This window comes from Lepidothrix coronata, unplaced genomic scaffold (assembly GCF_001604755.1).
Source record: "Lepidothrix coronata isolate B3197 unplaced genomic scaffold, Lepidothrix_coronata-1.0 Scaffold9, whole genome shotgun sequence".
Taxonomy (NCBI): Eukaryota; Metazoa; Chordata; class Aves; order Passeriformes; family Pipridae; genus Lepidothrix; species Lepidothrix coronata.
The window spans coordinates 8,466,267-8,486,510 of NW_016690189.1; the positions used below are offsets into that span (position 1 = coordinate 8,466,267).

Sequence of the window (20,244 nt, forward strand, 5' to 3'; positions counted from 1 at the left end):
GAGAGCTGTTAACCTCTCAGGGATCCCTCATGAAACATGGACAAATAATACAGAGATTGTTGTATGGGGTGCAGCTACCTTGAAAGGTGGCAATAGTGCATTGTAAAGCTCATCAATTTGGAGAGACCCAATGAAATATTGGAAATTACCTGGCTGACAAAGCGGCCAAGGAGGCCACCGGTGGGGACATCCTGTTAGTTTTACCTGAGGAATACTGGTATTTGGACGAGTAGGCTGCCTATTATCAGGCTGAAAGTGAGCATTGGCAAAATTGTTAGATCCTGAAAATAGTCCTGAAGGATGGTGGATTATACCCAGCAAAGAGATAATAATTCCCCAACACCTTATGAGGAAAATTGCAGAGGAACAACAGAGGGTAACTCATTGGGGAATAGTGTCTGCGGTAGAAGCACTGAAGCTTCAAATTTTGAGCATATGAATAACTGGTATCATAAAAAGCATTGTTAAAAAGTGCCAAGCCTGTTTAAAGAACAATGCATATCAAATTAGACACCCTACACCTGGGACTTAAGAAAGGAAATTGTCCAGGAGACTACTGGAAAATAAACTTTGCAGAGCTTCCATGGCAAAACAGGTACAGGTACATATTGTTACTGGTAGATACTTTTTCAGGATGGCCAGAAGCTTTTTATTGTCACATCAACAAAGCTAGAGAAGTGATACAGATTTTGTTGAAGGAAATTACCCCAAGGTTTGGAGTGCCAGTGGGAATCATCAGACAGAGGTTCATGTTTCATTGCTGAAATAGTGCAAAGTTCAACTAAAACGTTAGGGGTGAAATGGGACTTGCACGTTCCATGGAGACCTCAGCTGAGTGGAAAAGTAGGAAGAATGAATCAGAGTATAAAGAGACAAATTAGCAAGATGTGCCAGGAATCATATTTAAAATGGCAAGATGCCCTTCCTTTGGCCTTACTGAGGATGTGAATTAGACCTACATGCAAAGAAAAGGTGAGCCTGTATGAAATACTGTATGGGCAACCATATCAGGTTACAGAAAGCAAAGGGACTATCCAGATCAATAAGGATCAAACAGAATGCATTATAAACCTAGGAAAGTGTCTTCTCTCTACAGACAGGTCGTGCTGGCAGCATGCATGTCGCTGGACATCGCTGCCCATCCATACCCCCCCCATGGAAGCTGGGTTACAATACAATGCTTACCGTTGTGTAGACTAGGTCTATACAATAAGTGAATATGAGACTTTAAAGAAATTATATTAAAGTCTCAAAAGTGGGATTTGTTACTGAACTTTCTTTAAAAAGGAGTCTATGCAGCAGTGGGGGAAAATGTTGGGACCTAATCAACAAGAAGGGAGATTTAATCCATGAACAGATAGCAGCTAACAAGCAAGCTGTAAGTGATGTCCATGTGTCAGAAAAACAAATTGAAATTTAGGGCTTGGAGTGCTACAGTGATCTCAGACCTGGGGGAGGAAGTTAATACGGCTTGGGAAGAAGGATGTACCACTGATGAAGGACACAAAGAATGCAGAGTTTATGGGCAACAAGGACATTTGGCTGGACTCAGAAGATAAGGAAGAAACTAACAAAGACAACTCAGCAATTGTGCTGAAACACTCTCTATCTGGGAAAAAGAAAATAAAAAGACTAAAAATGTGGACTAATTAGCATGAGAAGTGAGAAATCGATAATCAATAGAAGATAGAATACTAATTAATAAAAAGAATTATGTAGTATATAGCCAATGAACATTAATTTACTTGCTAAAATGTATAAATAGTGTCAAATTTTTAAAGGGTGTATACGTGTCAAGTGGAGTGATCCCATGTACCTCAGTGCTGAATAAAGTAATGTTGGCTTTCTAAGCTAACAAACTAGTTGGAGCATTTATTTCCCAGTTTTCAGTGACACCTGGAGCCCTCAGACACTGCAATCTTCTGGGGAAAAACTCCTTTGGGCAGCACTTAGTATAACCCAGCACCAGCATCCACCAATTAGCTGGGTACAATTCTGCAGCAGCTGGGAAGGAGGAACTGGGAAGACACAAAACTGCATGGACTACAGACAATTAAAATTCACAACATTTCAGAAACTATACTAAAATCATAGTAACACTGACAGTCCTTTGACAACAAAGTAATAGGTTTTCTTCATTGCAAGTCACTCATAGAAAAATCTCATCCTTAATATAACATGAAAGCAAAATCCTTGCTTCCCCAGGTGAGGGAACTCAGAGATAACTCATGTAGGTATATTTTTCAGGATGCCTTCAGATAAGCTGTTCACCAGAATAACCTAAGCTGCTGACTCACACTGCAGGAAAAATAAGAGTGCGGAAACTGTAACATGAAGCAAGAAGTTATCACAGTTGTGGATTTGAGTTTGAAGCTGGCATCCAGCTGGCAGAGGTCGGGTGGCTATTAAATATGTCAACAGCCCCAGATGCCAGGATAGCCTTGTGAACAGGAACTTCTGATGGTGTTTTCTCTTGTACTGTTGCTATTTTAGTTCTATTTTATTTCTCTCTATTTTGGATGTTACATAGAGGAAAAAAAGAGACCCTGCACAGCTAGACAAATCAGAGTCCTGGAAGGAGAAGAATGAGGATGCCAGCTGGTCACTTCTCCTTTGCTCCTGGCTAGTATAACTGCTGTGTATTTGATTTTTTCCAAGTCACAGAGGGTTTAAATGATAGGTATAGTATGGCCTCAGTGTATGTAATCATCTGCCAGGTATTCAAGGATTTCTAAGGATTTAAGCTTATCTGTTCTTCGAATACAGAATGAGCAGTGATCCCTGTTCTCTGGCATATGTTGGGTTTCCCTGAGGGTGGAAAGGGAAACTGAAATTTAAAGCAATTCTCATTTATTTATTATTTCCCTATACAAAAGCTGGGAGTTTTTCAAAGCTGACTGGAGTGCAGTCATTTGTGGAGAACAACCTGTGGCTGCTACCTGGGTTATGTCGGCATGTAACAATACCTGTCTGCCCCATGAATGTCAGGCAAAGCTGTCATAAATCATGAAGCGCAGGCAGTAAAATTATCGGGCATTGCAGAGAGCAGGACCTTGTCAGCTTCGTAATAGTTCTGTGGGTGGAAAAAAATTCTCATGGTTTCCTTCAGGCTTAAGGCAACTCAGCTACTGATGCTCAGTGGCCATTATCCAATTAAAAGTGCTTTTTTGCTCAGAAGAATTCAGTCATTATTGCTTTTAGTGTGTTGGATACTGCAAGGGATCAGAGCCCACTGCAGTCTGCGGCAGAAGACTTGGGGATCATCTCCTCCTCGTGTCCTGCGGTCTCAAAGCTCTTTGCAAAATTGCTTGTATTTTGTCATTTGCAGTAGTGCTTTGTCATTTCAGAGGTGACCGGGGTGCAGCGGGGCCCGGCCCTCTTCTGCCCTGTCCAGCTGATCGGTATCAGCCCGAGGTGGGGCGTCCTGTTTACGTCCCCAGGCTGCAGGACTGGGAGTGCTGGCCCGTCCCATCGGCACCACCACTGTCCCTGGTCCCTGGGGCGCTGCCGCCGGCCATCGGGCTCCTCGGAGCGCCGAGGCCAGGCTGTTTGTTCCATCTGCATGACATTGTATTTACAGTGCCTTTCGGGGTTTCTGCCGGTCACCAGCCGCGACCAGGGAAATATTTTTATTCCCCCTCTACTGCATAACTTGGCTTCTGTTTTCTTGTTGTTGTTTTTTTCCTCCTGCTGTTGTAGCTGTTGGCTGCGGCCAGGGCCAAGTCACGGGGCAGGATGTGCTGCTTCCCCAGAGGTACAGACATGCGAATAAATTACATAGTTTTCAGGAACTTTGCCGGGCACTGAAAGGTGGTAATCTGTACCGCCGAGTTGTTAGCATGGCACCTGGCACAGCCCTGCCCTGCACCGCTTCATCCTCTCCTGACCTGGGGGCTGTTGAGGGCCAGTGTCCCTCCCAAAATGTCTGTGACAGAGGTGTTTGATGGCACAGAGAGGTGTTGTTCACACTGCAGAGTTGTTTACACTCCAGCAGCTCTGGGAACATTTATTTTGCACACATAGCTCCATGTTAGTGTTTTCTACCCCCTTAGGCAACTGCAGGCTGCATGTGTTGCCATGACTAGGCTCAGGCTCCCTCGAATTGGCCTCCCTGTTCCAGTCTCACCAGCAGCTCTGGGGACCTTTTCAAGGACCTGCTTTGCAGGTCAAGAAACAACCTCTTGTTGCAACTCTCTGGGGGAAGGGGCTGATCAGGTCTGGGCAGCTGTGCCCAGGAAGGGGTGAATACTGAGGCCTCCTTGTCTCCCATGGCTGGGGTCCCTTGTCCCTGTATGTACCTACAGCTGCAGAGGTGGCAGTGTCCATGCTTGGACCTTTGTTCTGTTTAACTTCCCTGCCCCTATGGAGCATGGGTTTAATGGCCTGCTCTTCTGCCAAGAGCATCTTGGTGCTGGTCCTCAAGCTACAGAAGTACCTGTGTATCTTCCTGCTCCCTGATCTGCCCCTGCGGAGCAGTTGGGTGGCTGTAATGGCTCCCTCAGGCTGCTCCTAGGTCTCTTCTACAACCCTGAGGGGATCAGGGGGTCCTGTCATTACTGCCACCTCTTACTGGTGGTAACTTTAGGTAAGGCAAATCTCCAGTCCTTGTTTCTGTACCTGAAATAATGTTTTCTTATCTCCTACAGATGTTACTCAGATAAAGCCCAAGGAGAGGTCATGCAGCACATTTGACCACACAGAAGCTTCACAAATGCTTGAGGTCTGAAGTGAGTTGCATCTGATGCAAATGAAGGAAAGCTCTGATGAGGAGCAGAGGCAGAGAACAACCGTATTTTTTACAGGTATGTATCTTAAGGTTATAATGGTAGAAATATCTACTACTGCTCCAGGTAAAGATCATACGTGTGAATCAGCCATGGGAAATACAGTGAGGATTGCTCTTTCCTCCAGGTTAACACCAGCCTAATGGGTGGTTGGCTGGGTTTAATCTGTTTTTCCCATGTTTCTGTACCTCAGTGTGTTTCCCAAGTCTGGAGCTGGACTGTGTTTTTCACCTGCTGAAAGGGGTGCATATCTATGTCCACAGCAAGTCAGTTCAGGAAAATTTCACTGTTTGGTTTAGGAAGCAACTTTATTCTTCTCAGCAATTTTCATACAGATCTGAGGGCCTTTTGCCAACCCCAATTTCCAAATGGCTTAAAATCCATGTCGTATGCTCAAAAAATGTATTTAATTTCTATGAATAAGTCTGAGAGAAGATGTCAAATAAAGAAATGTTGTCAGTATGAGCAAACTGCCTGGTCAGGGAAAGCTCAGAGACATGAGCAAACACCATCTGGAAAATGAAGCAGCGAGCAGTCCTATGGGGATGCACATACACACACTTGCACCCACAACCCCTGCAAGACCTCTCAGCAGCCTGGTAAACTTCTTTTACACATCTTATGCAGCTGAGAACATGTCCAGGCAGAGCTTGGAGATACCTTAAACTACATATTGCATTGCAGGGAACAAGGCTTGGGTATGATGAAATTTCTGTGGGCTACATGCATCAGTTGGGCTTAAGTGTTCTCATGAGCACATAGCTCCTGTGAACACATCACACTCATGAGTACATAAATAAATATGCAAGCAACCCAGTATTGTTTTTATTCCAAAGGACACATCAGAGTGATGGAGAAGTGAGGAGATGGACTGGACACAGAGAATGGTTGTCCTGATGCCTGCTGCAGCACGCTGGCCTCTTGGCCATGCTAACATTTTCAATATGCCAACAAGTTTCCCATATATAGTATATCTCCCAGCCTGTTTATGTCCCCAGGCTGCAGGACTGAGCACTTGCTGAGGGCTCATTGCCTTCCCTTGAAGCAATAAAAGGCATTCATGAAGTTTCTATGCTGAACTGTGGGAAAAGAGCAGCAAGAAGCTGTGACCCCACGGCAAGGGCATGCTTTGGAAACACCGTCATCGAAAAATCAACATATCAGCCCAGAAGGCCCACAGGCAGCCGATCTCCTCCTGCCTTATCAGAAAGATAGCTCCTCTGGATACTGGGGCAGCAGCCACTGGACATTGTTGAGATGTTTATTCTATCCAGTGTTGATATTGAAGTAAATACAATAACTAAAAATAAAGATTAAAAAAAAATACACTGCAGCTATTTGTTCCCAAGTTGTTATGTTTACCCATACCAGCTCGGCTTTCCATTTAGGCAGGCCTGTAGTCCCAGATGTTCAGTCATTTTCAACAACATGGTCATATCCCAGTAGATTTAGCCTGACGGAGCAACTATATTAAACATGCCTGTAATTTTCCACTGGAACTGGAAGACTGCATTTCTCTGGGGTGAGCGATGGCTGACCGGACAGTCCCCACGCACATACAGGTGGCACAGCCCCAAGTCCTCTCTGGGGTAGACCAAGAAGGGTAGACCGCTTCTGCAGCCCAAAAGGGCTTGGTCTGGGACGGAGGAGGCCTTGTCAGTAGCACCTCCTGTGAGATGGGGGATGTGCTGCTGGGGATCCATGGCCAGCTGTGGCTGCAGGGGCAGATGTGGCTGGGGCTGCAGGTGGCTTCTCCACCATCCCTGCTTGCACTCAGAGTCTGTAGGCATGGGTAATGTCTGTTGAGGTGGTTCAAAGAAAAAAGTGGTCTTTAACAGAATAAAAGCAGAGGTTTCACTTAAACACCTCTGTCTGGTCACCTCCTGCTTCTCGATGAATGGGCTTGACAGAGGTACTCATCTTGCAGGCCCTGCACAGCTGGTGGCACTCACCCAGATGTTTACTGGTGAGCAGGGTGTGTAAGGCCACCTCTCTGGGACATCTCTGAATACAGCCTCCTCCAAGCACCCGGCTTCAGGTTACTGAAAATTAATGGACAGATATGGGTGGCTTATCCTGCTTTCTTCCACCGATAGCAGTGGTGGCAGAGGACAGTGGAGAAAGCTTCACTCACACAGTGTAGGAGTATGCATTTGGTCCTGACAATACTTATGGCACAGGATTTGCCTTGGAGAGTGCAAACATTGGCAAGGAGGCATTGAAAGCTAGTTGGGGCTGGGTGTTCCCTTCTCTGTGCCAAAGCATGTGCTGAGAGCTCATGTGCCAGAGAGTGGAATGCTCCTGTCCACCAGAAAGAGGTACTCCTGTGAGTACCTTAGGGGAATATAGGTTCAAGATCACATGTTGCTATACTGGAGGGGTTGTATTGCTGCGTATAGTTAGGGTCTGTGTTGGGGTGTCAGCTAGTTCTAACACATCTGCTTTACCTCCGCCAACCCAAGCACGTCACCAACTGAGTTGTTCCTGCAATGTTGTCAGACAATCAGAAGCACAGGGGCTCAGGCAGCTCTGACACTTGGCCTCTGCTTACATCTAATCTCCAGCACTGGAAACAGGGACTGTTGAAGACTCCATCATGCTTCCTTCAGCAGCAGGGAGGTACTAGCTCTTAAGTGCAGGTGAGGCATAAGGACAGCATGAGGATGCTCTAGGGAGAACTGTCGCAACTCCCATCTTTGGTCCCTTAAAACTTGGCACCCACCTCTGCTTCCCTCTTGACAGGAACAGCACAATCCAGAGAGGACAGTCTGGCCTCTGGGAAGCTGCCAGCTTTGCCTGCACCAGCAATTCTTGCCTGTAAGGCCAGAGGGGCAATTCTGGAAGAAAAGATTCTTCTGTGGGTGCTGCTGCCACTGGGTTGATTTTCCCACCACTGATTTTTGTCATGCAAAAGGACTGGTCAAGGCATTGCTACTCCTGGAGTCAGTAAGCAATACATCAACTTTTTACGTGGGCAGACAGAGATATCCTCTTCTTATACACATAACAGATGGGATTTCACAGACAAACCAGGCAGGCTGCTTCCATTAATTCACTGAGTTGCAAAGATTTCCTGTCTAAATAAGATTTTCGTGCTGAGAAGGTCTTGGCTAACCATCACTGTGAAGTGATCTCATATGGATAGAGGGATATGAAAGGTCTGGATGGTAAGTCCTATGGCAAGCAGCTGAGGGAGCTGAGGTTGTTTAGCCTGGAGAAAAGGATGCTCAGGAGAGACCTTACTGCTCTCTACAACTACCCAAAAGGAGGCTGTGGAGAGGTGGGGCTCAGCCTCTCCCAAGCAACTAGTGACAGGACAAGAGGAAATGGTCTCAAGCTGTGCCAGGGGAGGTTCAGGTTGGATATCAGAGGAAATTCTTCACAGAAAGGATTGTCAAACATAGGAATGGACTGCCCAAGGAGGTGATAGAATCACCGTTCCTGGAGGTGTTCAAGAATCGACTGGATGTGGCACTCACTGCCATGGTCTCGTTGGTAAGATGGTGATTGGTCAAAGCTTGGACTCAATGACCTCAGAGGTCTTTCCAACCTACTTCATTCTGTGATGCTGTGATATGCAGCTTCTGCTCTTGGTAATGGGACACTTACCCTTCCAGCCAAAATCCCCTTACAGAAATCTCTCATGGGCAGATTTGCCTATGGAAGCTAACCCCTTTCCTCCATAAAACCATCAGTGCCCAGCTCCAAGGCTAGGACAGGAGTCAGACAAGGTGCCATAAGCAGCATCCGCTCCCGGAGCCATCCTGGTTTCCTGGTTTCCTACAGTGCTCAAGCTGGCTGGAACTGAGGGCTCACACCCTCCAGCTTTCACAAAGTCACATTAATTAACTAGCCATTGCAAATGTATTTTTAATAGCAATAAAATGAAGCTAAAAATATGTCAAGCAGGTAAACCCCCAGTTTCAAATCAAAAGAGATATTGGATGCTCTTAGTCTCCAAATGCCGCCATAGGAGGAGCCTCTCCTTGCTCTCTCTTCCGCCAGGGAGATGAGTGCTGCTACAGTGGGGTGCCCTGGCAGTCACTGATTAACTACCCACATGGGGGGTTGCTGCCCACGCTGCAGATTACGTCTTGACCCCCTGGCCACTAATTTCTGATGCTTGACTTCACTCTGAAATATTTTTATAGACCTTTTGCCATAGCACTTGTTTCCCACAGCCTTTTGTTTTCCCTTTATAGTTTCAAATGTTTCAAATATAAGGGAGCAAGCTTTATTTCTGCCATCCTCGACTTGCTTTTTTTAAGTATCTGCTCTGCAGCTCAGCCATCAAGCCTGTGTGAGGCAAGGATCTGGCCAGCTTTGAAAGTATTTAGGCACAATTCCCCTTCTTATGAGAAGAGCTTATAAATCTCCCAAAATAAGAGGTGAAATAGGATTTTTGTGAGCCATTCATGCTGCTTGGCTTTTTACCACATGCTGATTATTACCTACCTCCAGAGAGGAAAATATCCCCCACAGTGACTTTTCCTCACACAGTCCTATCTCTGTTGTGCTCTTTAGTACAAGCATGAAGACCTCACTGCCAGTGGCATAAGCAGTAACAGGAGAAGATATTTAAATCATTTTATATTTATTACATACATGAGATATAAAAACAAATTAAGAAAATAGTATCATTTTTTTTGTGAGTCCACAGGACCTTGAAAGAAAAATACACACATAAAGTGGATTGGTAGACTTGTGACTTTTCTGGTGTTGTATGTCTTCCTTTTCTTTCCCCTCACACTCATGAACAAAATACACTTTGCAATGTGATTTAAAGATGCTTTACAGAAAGGATATATTTTAGTGCTGAAAACTGCAGTAAACTGTGCTATATTTCATACTGGTGTTAATGAGGAAGTATAATGGCCATATATATTGCAAACAATAACACAGAAGAAAACAAATAAAATGTTCAGTTTTAAATACTAACATAAAAATAAAATAAAATCCAGGCCCACCATGAATCGCTGGGTTGTGATATGTGAATGCAAGTCCTTTCCATTCTCCGCATCCAATCCTTTTCCTGCAATCAGAGTTTTACTCCTCTGGCAGTTGCATTTTTATCTCAAAGTCTCTTCTTCTCACACTGTTTACAAAGTCTTGCTGGAGTCCTGCCCACGGGGTCCAAGTGCTGGTCTGAAGCTGGGACTTCAGTGCAAATACTTTATCTTTCAGATTGCATCCTCAGATTTTCTGAGTGGCCAGTGCCAGGCTGGCCGTTCCCTTTATACCACCATCCAACTAAGAGGGGTCTTCAGGAGTGCTTCTGTTTCAGGGACTTTTTCACATGCTACCTTCAAACTCTTCTTTCCCCAATACAATTAGACTTCCCGCACTGTGAAGTGGCAGGTAGTAAAGTGCTTTATACAATGAAATATTTACACTAGGGCTAGGTTCATTTTTTAACACTTCAAGGACAAAAGCTCAGAGATGCTGCACCCTCTGGAGCTGGCTCTTCTCTGCAGCCAGGCAGTGGGCCGAGAGCTGGCCTCTGCCCTACGTCACACTTGTGCCAAGGCAGAGGGATTCAATCCAGTGCAGCAACTCCGTCCTCAACAGCATCAGCAGAAAATCTAGCCCCTGAAACCTTCAGCAGGGCGAAGAGGTTAAAAGCAAGTGGCATCCAATGCTCTTTGATGAGTGCCATGTCCTAACCTGTAAGGGGGTGTTTCTAAAGAGTGGTCATCATTGCCATGCTGCTGCCAGAGCCTGTCTGCCGCTGTGGCCATCGCCTTCCCCACAGCATTCTCTGGTAGCCTCTGGAAGTCACTCAAGATCCACACTGTTGGGCACTGGAAGTGGTGTTTTACTTCTCATCTGTAGCTCTTCCAGGGTGGCAATTTAGTCTTGGGTGATCAGTGGCTTCATAGGAGTTACTCCAACATTGCATTGGAGCAAGACAAGCATCTGCCCTTCCATTTCTCTCAACATAATGATGAGTTGGGCTCAGGTGAGCCCCTGACAAGGAAGCTACAGGCAAGTGAATGAACATTGGCTAGAAAGGGTTAAATTAGACAGCGCCTACAACTGAATGCCTCACTACACATTTTGGCACTATTTTCTTACATTCCAGTTTTCATCCTAGAGGTCTTCTCTCTGTGAAGGGTGTTGCATTTTGTGCATAAAGAAATGCCCTAGACTGTTGCACACATCTAGTTGCAGTCTCTTTTCAAAATCTCCAAGACCTTTCTTCCAAGAGCCGACTTCCACTGATGGACAAAACTTTTCATGTTGACGATGAGTCTGCCTGTTCGGACGTCCTCATGTCCTGCCACGAGATACTCCAAGCCTGCAAAGCAGCAAAGCTGTCAAGGACTGCACAGTACTATGCTTAAGAGGCCTATTGAACTGCAAAGTCAGCCTGGATATCTAGTCCCATGTAAAAAAGCACTTATACAAAGAAATGTATATACATATTGTTTCTCATATATCTGTATATCTATAGCTCTATCAGTAACTATGGAAAAATGACCCTTGTGGCTATCTGTCAGTGAGATGCAGTATCCAAACTGTGACTTTAAATGGAAACTGAACTCTGAGGGCTGCACTACAAATTTTTATACCTTTTTTGGGAACTGCTATTACCTTCATTTGGCAGCCTCACATCTCCCTGGATACACCTGGGCCTGGAAATTGGTAAGTTCAGCAAATTCCAGTAATGGAACAGTGCAGGATGGCCCAGTGCCTGGTGTCTTGCTCAAAGTGGCCAGTGGTCCCTTGGAGGCAAAGGCACACCAGACCCCAATGAGAGGCAACACTAAATTTGCTGGCACAAGCACCCTAGAAGACCCTGAAGGGGTGGCAGTCACGCTGAAAAGACCTGCTAATTTCTGCTTCTGCTAGATGTTTTAGAGATATGACAGGAGGGTCTGACGAAGCCTTATGTGGTGTCCAGAAGCAGCCAGAAAGGGCTGGAGTGTGTCCCAACAGTGCCCTGCTGCTCGCCCCAGGCATCCAGGTCTGCGCTTAACTTTCAGGGCATGACTCATAGAGCACTTGGAATCAGGTAATAACTGCTAAGCAGAGGGACAGAGCAAAGACTTTGACTTAAATTAGCTAAATAAACACTGCTACATATCCAAACAGCCTAATGAGCCGCAAATGTGGCATAAACGGGGATAACAAGGAGGATAATCCCTTCCATGGCAGGAGAAGCTCCCTGCCAGGGTCAGCGTTCTGCTGCAGTACACTTAGGGTGCAGCCAGCATTAGACTTCTTCTGTACCAAATCCTTCTTACCCCAGTCTAGGGAACACAATGTGGCAGTATGAACTAGCATGGGGAGATGAGTTCTCCCCATGTGCTCTCAGTCATCCTGCTCCATCCTGGCAGGGAGTCTGCTCGTGTTTTCTCGAGTTTTCATTCTGCAGTTCAGAATAAAGACTTTTAACTCCTAGTTAAAAGTCAAGGATGTTTTGCTTTAATTCAGTACAATTTGTTATCTACTTCATCTGAGTTTTTGGGCACACACATCCTCTCTTTTGCCAAGTAAACACAGGATATGTGTATGGCAGCATCACCCTTTGCAAGACATTAGTTTTGGCCATGTCAATCTAGCTTTTATAAGACATCACTTTTCAAGGGCTCCTAAATTTACCTCCCTTGAGAGAGAAATGCAGTATTCACACTCAGAGAGCAAGCAAATATTGCCACGGTTGCTGACTGTTGTAGGGCTTTATAGATTTGCAACCCAGTGCTACAGAAGAGTAAAATTAAAATGAGTCAAATGGCAGGCAACTCTCTGCCTACCTGTGTCTGTGCTTGGCAGAGCAAAGGAGGGGAAGGTCTTCTTTTCCCTTGCAAACAGCTGAGACCTTTAAACCTTTCAGCTCAGTGTCCCCACAGAAGTCCAATCTGCCTCTGTGGGTGTGTGTGGAGGGAAAGGTGTGCAAGGGTGGTGAAGAGACTCATCTTGTAGGAACTTAAGTATGTTTATAATCTGAAAACAGCCCACGAATACATAAAACCACATCTGTCTTACTTTTATGTTCATCTTTGGTCTCCTTTATGTTTTTAGGAGATGTGATTTCTACTATAGTTATATGTCAGAGAATTGTTATATGTCAGAGAATTGCTTGACTTTTCATCCAGCTATTGTTGGTTTATTCATCTGGAGGTCATAAGCTCTTACTCTGATAGAGGGTTAAATCTGCTAATATTGCATTGCCAACCACTCAGAAATTACTGTGGTAGCTAAAGAAAATACTGAGTTTTTAAAAAATACCTGGGATCTTCCCCCCCCCTTTGAAATTATTGAATCTTAAAGATGCACTCAATTTATGTTATCAAGTTTCCTATTAGCACTGAACTTCACGGCTTCTTTTCAATGTGAAGGCTGAGATTAATTTATACTCACAGGACCAGCGGCTGCATTTCAATACAATACCAAGCTTTGCAGTGTAAGTCATGACAGCTGTCAAGGGAGTAACAAGGGAGAAACACCTGATGTGTCACACACCTGAATTATTCCTAAAGACAGTTGCATATCCACCCTTCTCCTGCTGTCTAAGAGATCTTAATTGATTCTGTGATTACTGCTGTCTTTTCATCTGTTGGGGAAAATCAGTGAAGCTCCTCTAAAGTTAGTGGAGTGGCAAAGCTGGGTGTTAGGTGTGGGGCTGCCCTGCACGCTTGGTTTCAGACAGCTTCCACAGCATTTCTCCAGGTTCATATTAAGGCAGCTGCATCTGGGCTGTCTTGTGTTTCCATTGCATGTAGAAAAATAAAATAGCTATAGCTATTTGATTATGGATTTATGGTGTTCTAGCAATATCCAAAGTCTTATTGCACTTAAATAGCAGAACCTTGCCTAATGCTGCTGATTCATCCAACCTTTGCACCTGACAAGACTTCATAGTTACAAGTGCGCTATCTTGGCAGCATGCCTTCAAAACTAGACAGTCACTCCAGTGGAGATGAAAGAAGACTGCAAACACCTCATCAGTGAGTAACCTTTCTGCATGATCCAGCTTCACAGACAGCCCTTTACCCTGAAAAGAAGTTTCTAATGCTGCACACATAAGGGATGTCTCAGTACCGAAGTCAGCGCTTCAATTGCTGATTTCCAAGTGGTGTATGCACCTTATGGAAAGAAAATCCTTTACCTGAATTAGTTGGTAACTGTTGATTTATCTTGGAGTTGTAAAGAAAGGTGTATCAGCTGGAGCTTAGTTTTGCTCTCTGGAAGAAAAACATGAATCTGCATGTCCTTGTCCATACCGGAGTCTGCACACACTGTTCAGCCCCCACTGGATATACTCACTTCAGTGAAAGAAGATGAGAAAAAATTGCGGAGCTCTCATGTCACTGCATAAGAGAATATCTTCCAAATTTTGTAGATGTAAATTAGTGTTACTTTCAAAGAGACATCTTCCCTTGAGTTTAGATTAGAACTTCAGTACAATATCACCACTCAGATTTAAATGTGTTTTTATGGATTCAAATTAGCTTCAGCTCTGGAAGATATGTCATGCAATTGTGGCATGATGTGCACCTCCCTCCATCTGGGAACAGACTGAGACTGGTAAAACTGAAAGACTGTTACTATGTTACAAGTTTTTCTTTATGAATTCCAATTTGATGAAGACTGATGTTGGAATCTAAGTGATGGAACAGCCAGTAATTTTTAAGCAGCACTGGGCTGCAATCTCAGGTCATTGGCATGAGGTGACAGAGGTGTGGGAATGAAATCTGTGTAAATGTGGTGGAGATGTACTGCCCAGGGAGTAAAACCTACCGGGATTGAGGATGGGACAAGTGCAGCCTCTGTTAGTCCATGATTCAGGGTAGAGTGTCCTCTTGCCCCGGCGGATCTTCAGCTTTGTAGATTTCAAGACTTTCTTGATCTTCACATTAACTTCTGCATGGGAGCCTTTGTCATGAGCTGACAAGATCTTCGTTTTGATCACTGGAAAGTCAGGAATTCAAAACAGGCATATAAAAATTATTTACGGTGCTCCCTCTTTTTTTTTTTTCTCTTTTTTCCTGGTCTAATGCAGGTGTCTGGGTGAAGCAGTGAGGACAATGGCTTCATTACAATGGAGTTAGCCCAGTAGTCTTTGCTGGGGAGCCTGGGATCAGTTAAGCTTCCAACAGAACACATACATCCTCATACCTAAGGGCAAAATGCTGACGGTTGGTTTGGCCATGGCCCGTGGACCTGCCACATGGGCAGCAGGAGAGGTACAATGACCTGATTTTCAAAGCTTGTGAAGGTCCCATTTCCTCCCTGAGCTCAGCAAAAAGTTTGGGTTTCTTAGCACTTTTGGAAATCAGCTGGATTTAGGGATGGACCTAGAGGCTTTGCTGCCTGAGCAGCCAAGGCAGCAGGCAGGGGTGTGAGGACCTGCTGTCATTCCACTCTGGTGCTGGTCTTCCCACTTTGCGGAACTGCCAAATCCAAATACAGTGGAGGAGAACGAGATGTTGGTAGAGACTGGGGCAAAACATGGAGTACCTTGAGCTCACGCATACCCACAGGCACACTCCCACCATGTGGCATTCTACTGCTGAGCCCATGTGGTGGAGGTGCAGGGCTCAGTTCCTCCACCTGACCGTGTTGATGCCAACACTGGAAGATATCCCCATATGGTGGTGCTTTATTCAGCACCACACATTAGGAAGCTCAGGGCAACCTCTCACAGAATGGCCTCCTGGAGCTCGTGATTGGCCCTGTATTTCATCTGTCTCTCCAGTTTAGCTGACACCTATGCATGTTGAGTGATGAAAGGGAGGGAATCCTGAGTGCACTTTAGGTGTGATTTATGAACTTACGGGTTTTGTGCCTTTTTTTTTATTTTGTATCTTTTGCAAGACTAAACACAGTCATTATTGTGGCCAGGAAGCAAAGTAAAGCAGAATCAGATTTTCTCCTAATATCACTAAGCCAGGGCAATATTTCAACAACTGGCAGCCCCTTGAGCTCCCCTTTGTCAGTTGCTCTGCAGCCTGCAGAGGTATGGGTTATCTCTGTGCATTTTCAACTTCGGTATGAGATAAAACAGGTGCGAGAGACCCCTACAATACTGAAGGAAGGGAGTGCTGCACAGAGCATTCCTTGCTCTGCTACGGTATGAAGGAGACGGTTTGCTGGCACATACCAGAGAGGTCTTGGGAAACAAAGTTCCTCCTCTCGTTCATTTAAATCCAAGAGACACACAGACGACATAGATTACTCCATTGCAATAGCTGAACTTTGTTGACAGAGGGAAGTTCTCAGTGGCTGCCTGAATTGTTTTCTCCATGTAGTGCCTTCTGTGGTGATAATCATCCCTCCTTACATTTGGTGTCATTCAGACACATTGATTTCTAGACTATGATTGAGGCACCTGGTCTACAGACAGTGTTTCAGTGATCTGTTTTTGGTAACAGTGCTTTATAGTCTGTCTTTGACCCAGACAACCTCCCAGGGACAATTCTGGCTCTTGTCCTCACATGATTTTGGTACAAGGATATTTCGGTAGCAAGAGAGATGGGGAACAGAGCAAGATGCTTCGCCCATCTTGACTTGGCACCATGATGTCTATATATTTTGGAAAGGTCAAAGACATGCCCTTAGACTAAGTAGCCCTTGGGTTTGCCAGGATGGAGCAGTTCATGCAGTGGCATCTCTCATGCTTTACATGCACTCTTGCACTGCCTTGCAGCACTTCCCTTTACAGCCCCCTCACCCGCAACTCACCATAGGTGTACTTCATCCCACAGAAGACCTTGGGATCCCCTAAAACTTGCTCTTTACATTCGCATTTACCTGAGGAAAGAGAAGAAAGCAAATCGCTGTGGATTGTACTTAAAAGACAGGAGCATTCACAAGCAGGGCCCAGGACTTGTCAGAGGTTTTTCAAGTGGCCCACAAGCCCCATGCAAAAAAAACCAATTTGCAACTATTTTCAGATCCCGAGTGAATATACAGTCTTAGTCCAGGGACAATTATTCCTTGTTTACAATTAGAAGAGAAGGGAAACAAAGGCCTTATTATTTTGCCTGGGGATGCAAATAACACGCGGTATTTTCCACACCGTAATGTACCAGACAAAATTTTAAAAGGAAATGTTGCAGAGGTTAAGGCAGATTAATGACTTCCGTGATCTTAGAACAAAGAATAACATGATATACTTATTTACGTTTAAAATGAAGTCGCCCAGACAAATGATGGAGCTTTCCCCTCAATTAACTCAATTATTGTATCTTTGAGATTTTATCATGCTGCTCTCTGAAAATAGAGGAAATGACGCTTGCCTGCTTGCATGCAGTGATTGCAAGGCAGGACAGCTTGATGCTGCGCTGTGGGGACAACCTGCCTTGCACCGACCTCACATAGCACCCACCTCCTGCAGGCTAGGGACACAGGAGGTAAATAACCTCCCCAGCTGAAGCCGAAATGCTAGACCATTTCAAATTGCATCATAAGCTGCAACTGATGCCAAAATTGTTGTGGGTATCATGGAAATAAATTTTGATTTAGAAATTTCCTAATTACCTGCCAGCAAAGTGGTAAACCCCACCCTTTAAATAAAGTTGCTGGTTTGTCCAGTATGTAATAGTTCTAGTGAATATAAAGATACCTTTAAAACATGATGGTCAAGTAAAAAAATGAGGGTATTCAGCCTTGAAAATCAGAGCTGGGACTGCAAATTCTTGCCTTACCAACAATGCTAAGTGCAGGCATTCAGCATGCAGCATCTGCCTCATGGGTTTGCATGTCCTCGCACAGATGGGATGAGCCGTAAGGCTCCTCTGGCTCTTGGAGGGGAAGGAGATGGTCACAAGGACATTCCCTCACATGTTAGTAGGCGGATGTCCATCCCCTCCTGCAACTGCCAGGGTGCTAGCTACATGCCAGTGCAAAAGAATGGTGAGAGGAACTGGGCAGGTGAAACACATGCAAAACTATAGTCCTACCGGAGTGTCGGAGTGCTGAGAAGCCCTGCTCATCCTCCCAGCCCCAGGTGGGCTCGCTCTCGTTGAGCACTGTCTGGAAAGGAGGTGCTTCGTTGTGCCAGGTCACATCTGAGCTGTTGAGGGGAAAGGGAGACGGTCAACCTTCCTCCCGGAGCCAGCGGAAAGCAGGGCCACTACCAACCCGTCCTCCACACACAATGTGACGGCATGTCTCAGTGATGTTAAACGCAAGAGGCAGTTTTGGAAAGTGTTGTCAGAGTGGGTTATGAATCCATTTTGAGTTTAAAATATGTTATAGGGATTTATATACCATAAATATCCCCAATGTGGTAAAAAGAAGCAACATATAAGATTTGGAGTGTGGGGTATTATTAAAATCTGCTGTCTTCTAAAAGTCAGAGCTTGACTCCAAGTCCAACCCAGTCAACCTAAGCTGAGTTACAACAGCAACAATATTAAGCCTTTGGTGTCCGCTAACTCAGATATCGCTGAGACCTATATTTTGCTTGTGGAGAGAAACAATTGTGAAGGTTATGCAAAACACCCAATACATTAACAACACCACTGAGAGCAAAAAATCCAACATCACTGGTCCCTGCCATGGTGTGCCAGGCACCCAGGTGAATCTCAGCCTCACCTACCATTCTATCCCCAGTTCTTGACCATACTAAACCCAAAATATTTTTCATAATGGATATTTTTCAGCCTGTGTGCCATGCATAAATAGTGCCTTCCCTGGAATGAAGATCACGGAGGTATGGCGAGGCTGGGAGAGGGGGGCAAGACCCTCCAACTCACCTGCTGCTGTGGCAGTCGCCGGTGTGGGGGTCGCAGCTGCGGGCGCAGTCACAGGGGCGGCAGCCATAGGCTCCAAAGCCCCAGTAGCCGGGGAGGCAGTGGTCACAGCGGGGCCCCGCCACACCGGGCTTGCAGGGGCAGTCACCGGTGCTGGGGTCGCAGAAGGTGCGGGGGCCCAGGGGAAGCACAGCCGATCCCAGGGGGTGACAGGAACAAGCTGCAGGGGACACCGTGAGGGACAGAGCATCTGTGAGTGCACAAGCTCTGCAGGAAAAGGCACAGGAGATGCCTACCAAACCACCACTCTGCCTAAGGACACTGGTGGGGTTTCTGTGCTTATTTTCCCCCTCACCCATACAAACCTGCGCAGAGTCTCACTTTGGAATCTGTATTATTTTAACTTCTGTGAGCTATTTTAATTAATCAACCTACCCTGGTGTCATGTTATGTTTTGCCAAACAGGCCTTTATTACTTTCCTTACAGCATCTAGACTCTAGTCCAGCCAACTACCCGTGGATGTGCCTGGCTCACTGTGAAATTTAAGCAGCTGTGGGTGCTTCATTGCAAAAATGAATCAGAGCGTAATTGCTTTTTCAAGTAATAACAATTGTCTTGCATCCAGGAGGTAAAAAAAACCCCCCAGAACAGTCATTTTAATTAAAGTGGAGGCTGAGCATAAAGTACCCCTCTGTCTCTGTCTGATTTTTAAACCCATCATTTAAAAACACTGGAAAAAAAGAATGAGGACACTAAAAGTTCAGAGATATGCTTTTGCATATACTCCAGAACATGGGTTTGCAGGGTGCATGTCAGAAATGCCAGTTGCTCTCCCTCCTCCCCCACAGCCCCTTGCAGCAGAACAATACATTAGAAGTGTACTGGGACACACAGGGTTTAGGATGCCCTAAAACAAGTGGTATGAAGTTTTCCTTGCCTGCTGCTTAGGATTTTTCTTTTGCATAAATGCAATTTATGTCTTTTGCAAGACTACTTTCCCCCAAAGATATTAATATTTTCAAAGATCAGAAATACAGATATCAAAAGCATAAGCCAAACCTCTGACCATCTGGCCAGGCCAGCAGGGAATGTGGTGACTTGTGCTCTCCTTCCCTCAGGGTTTGGTTCTCTGACCAGGAGACCATAATATGATGAGTCTTATGCATTATGGCAAAAAATTCCCTGCCGAAAAACTGTTGCCCAAAACTTCATTTACATAAAAACTGTATTTCCTGAGAAAATTTCGTCTGGAGGGAAAATTTTCACTAAATCCTAATACCAATATTTTTATTTTGCAGCTGCAAAGGCAATAAAGCAGAAAAGCCACTGCAGGCAACACAGCCTTTCTTTCTCTTAAAATACTTATTGCTGCACACATATATTTAATTCTGCTCTGACAACATTTTTGTGGTTTCAGGAATCTGACATACCTGGAGTATTGTTTCAAAGTATTAAAGAATAGATTAATATTGGCAGTTAACTTAGAGGTGACTACTATTCCAACATCTTTGCCAAAGTAATCCCCAAATTTTCCCCACTCTTTCCATTCCCAAACAAATATAATTATATAAAATTAAAAGATTAGAAGGCCTCTCCGCAAACTGCATAACTAGCTGCAGGCAGTGAACTCCAGTACCTTTAATAGCATAGTTTTCAACAGCACTCACTGAGACTTGCATACCTTTCTCCTGAAGTCTGTGAAGTGTTTTACACCTGATACATATAGCCAAATGCTCTCTTGTCCTACTAGATGTGG

The 20,244-nt window shown here is 45.0% G+C and overlaps 1 protein-coding gene across 1 annotated transcript in view; it reads right to left on the minus strand.

Moving 5' to 3' along the window:
• Nucleotides 1-9,434: 9,434 nt before the first annotated feature.
• NTN4 (netrin 4) overlaps nucleotides 9,435-20,244 on the minus strand; it is a 45,349-nt gene continuing 34,539 nt past the window's right edge. Inside the window, exons 6-10 of the mRNA XM_017804530.1 lie at nucleotides 18,491-18,707; nucleotides 17,693-17,805; nucleotides 16,473-16,541; nucleotides 14,529-14,699; nucleotides 9,435-11,082 (exon numbers count right to left, since the gene is read on the minus strand). Of these exons, the coding sequence (XP_017660019.1) occupies nucleotides 10,946-11,082; nucleotides 14,529-14,699; nucleotides 16,473-16,541; nucleotides 17,693-17,805; nucleotides 18,491-18,707 (707 nt within the window). The 3' untranslated portion in view covers nucleotides 9,435-10,945. The remainder of the gene's footprint in view (nucleotides 11,083-14,528; nucleotides 14,700-16,472; nucleotides 16,542-17,692; nucleotides 17,806-18,490; nucleotides 18,708-20,244) is intronic.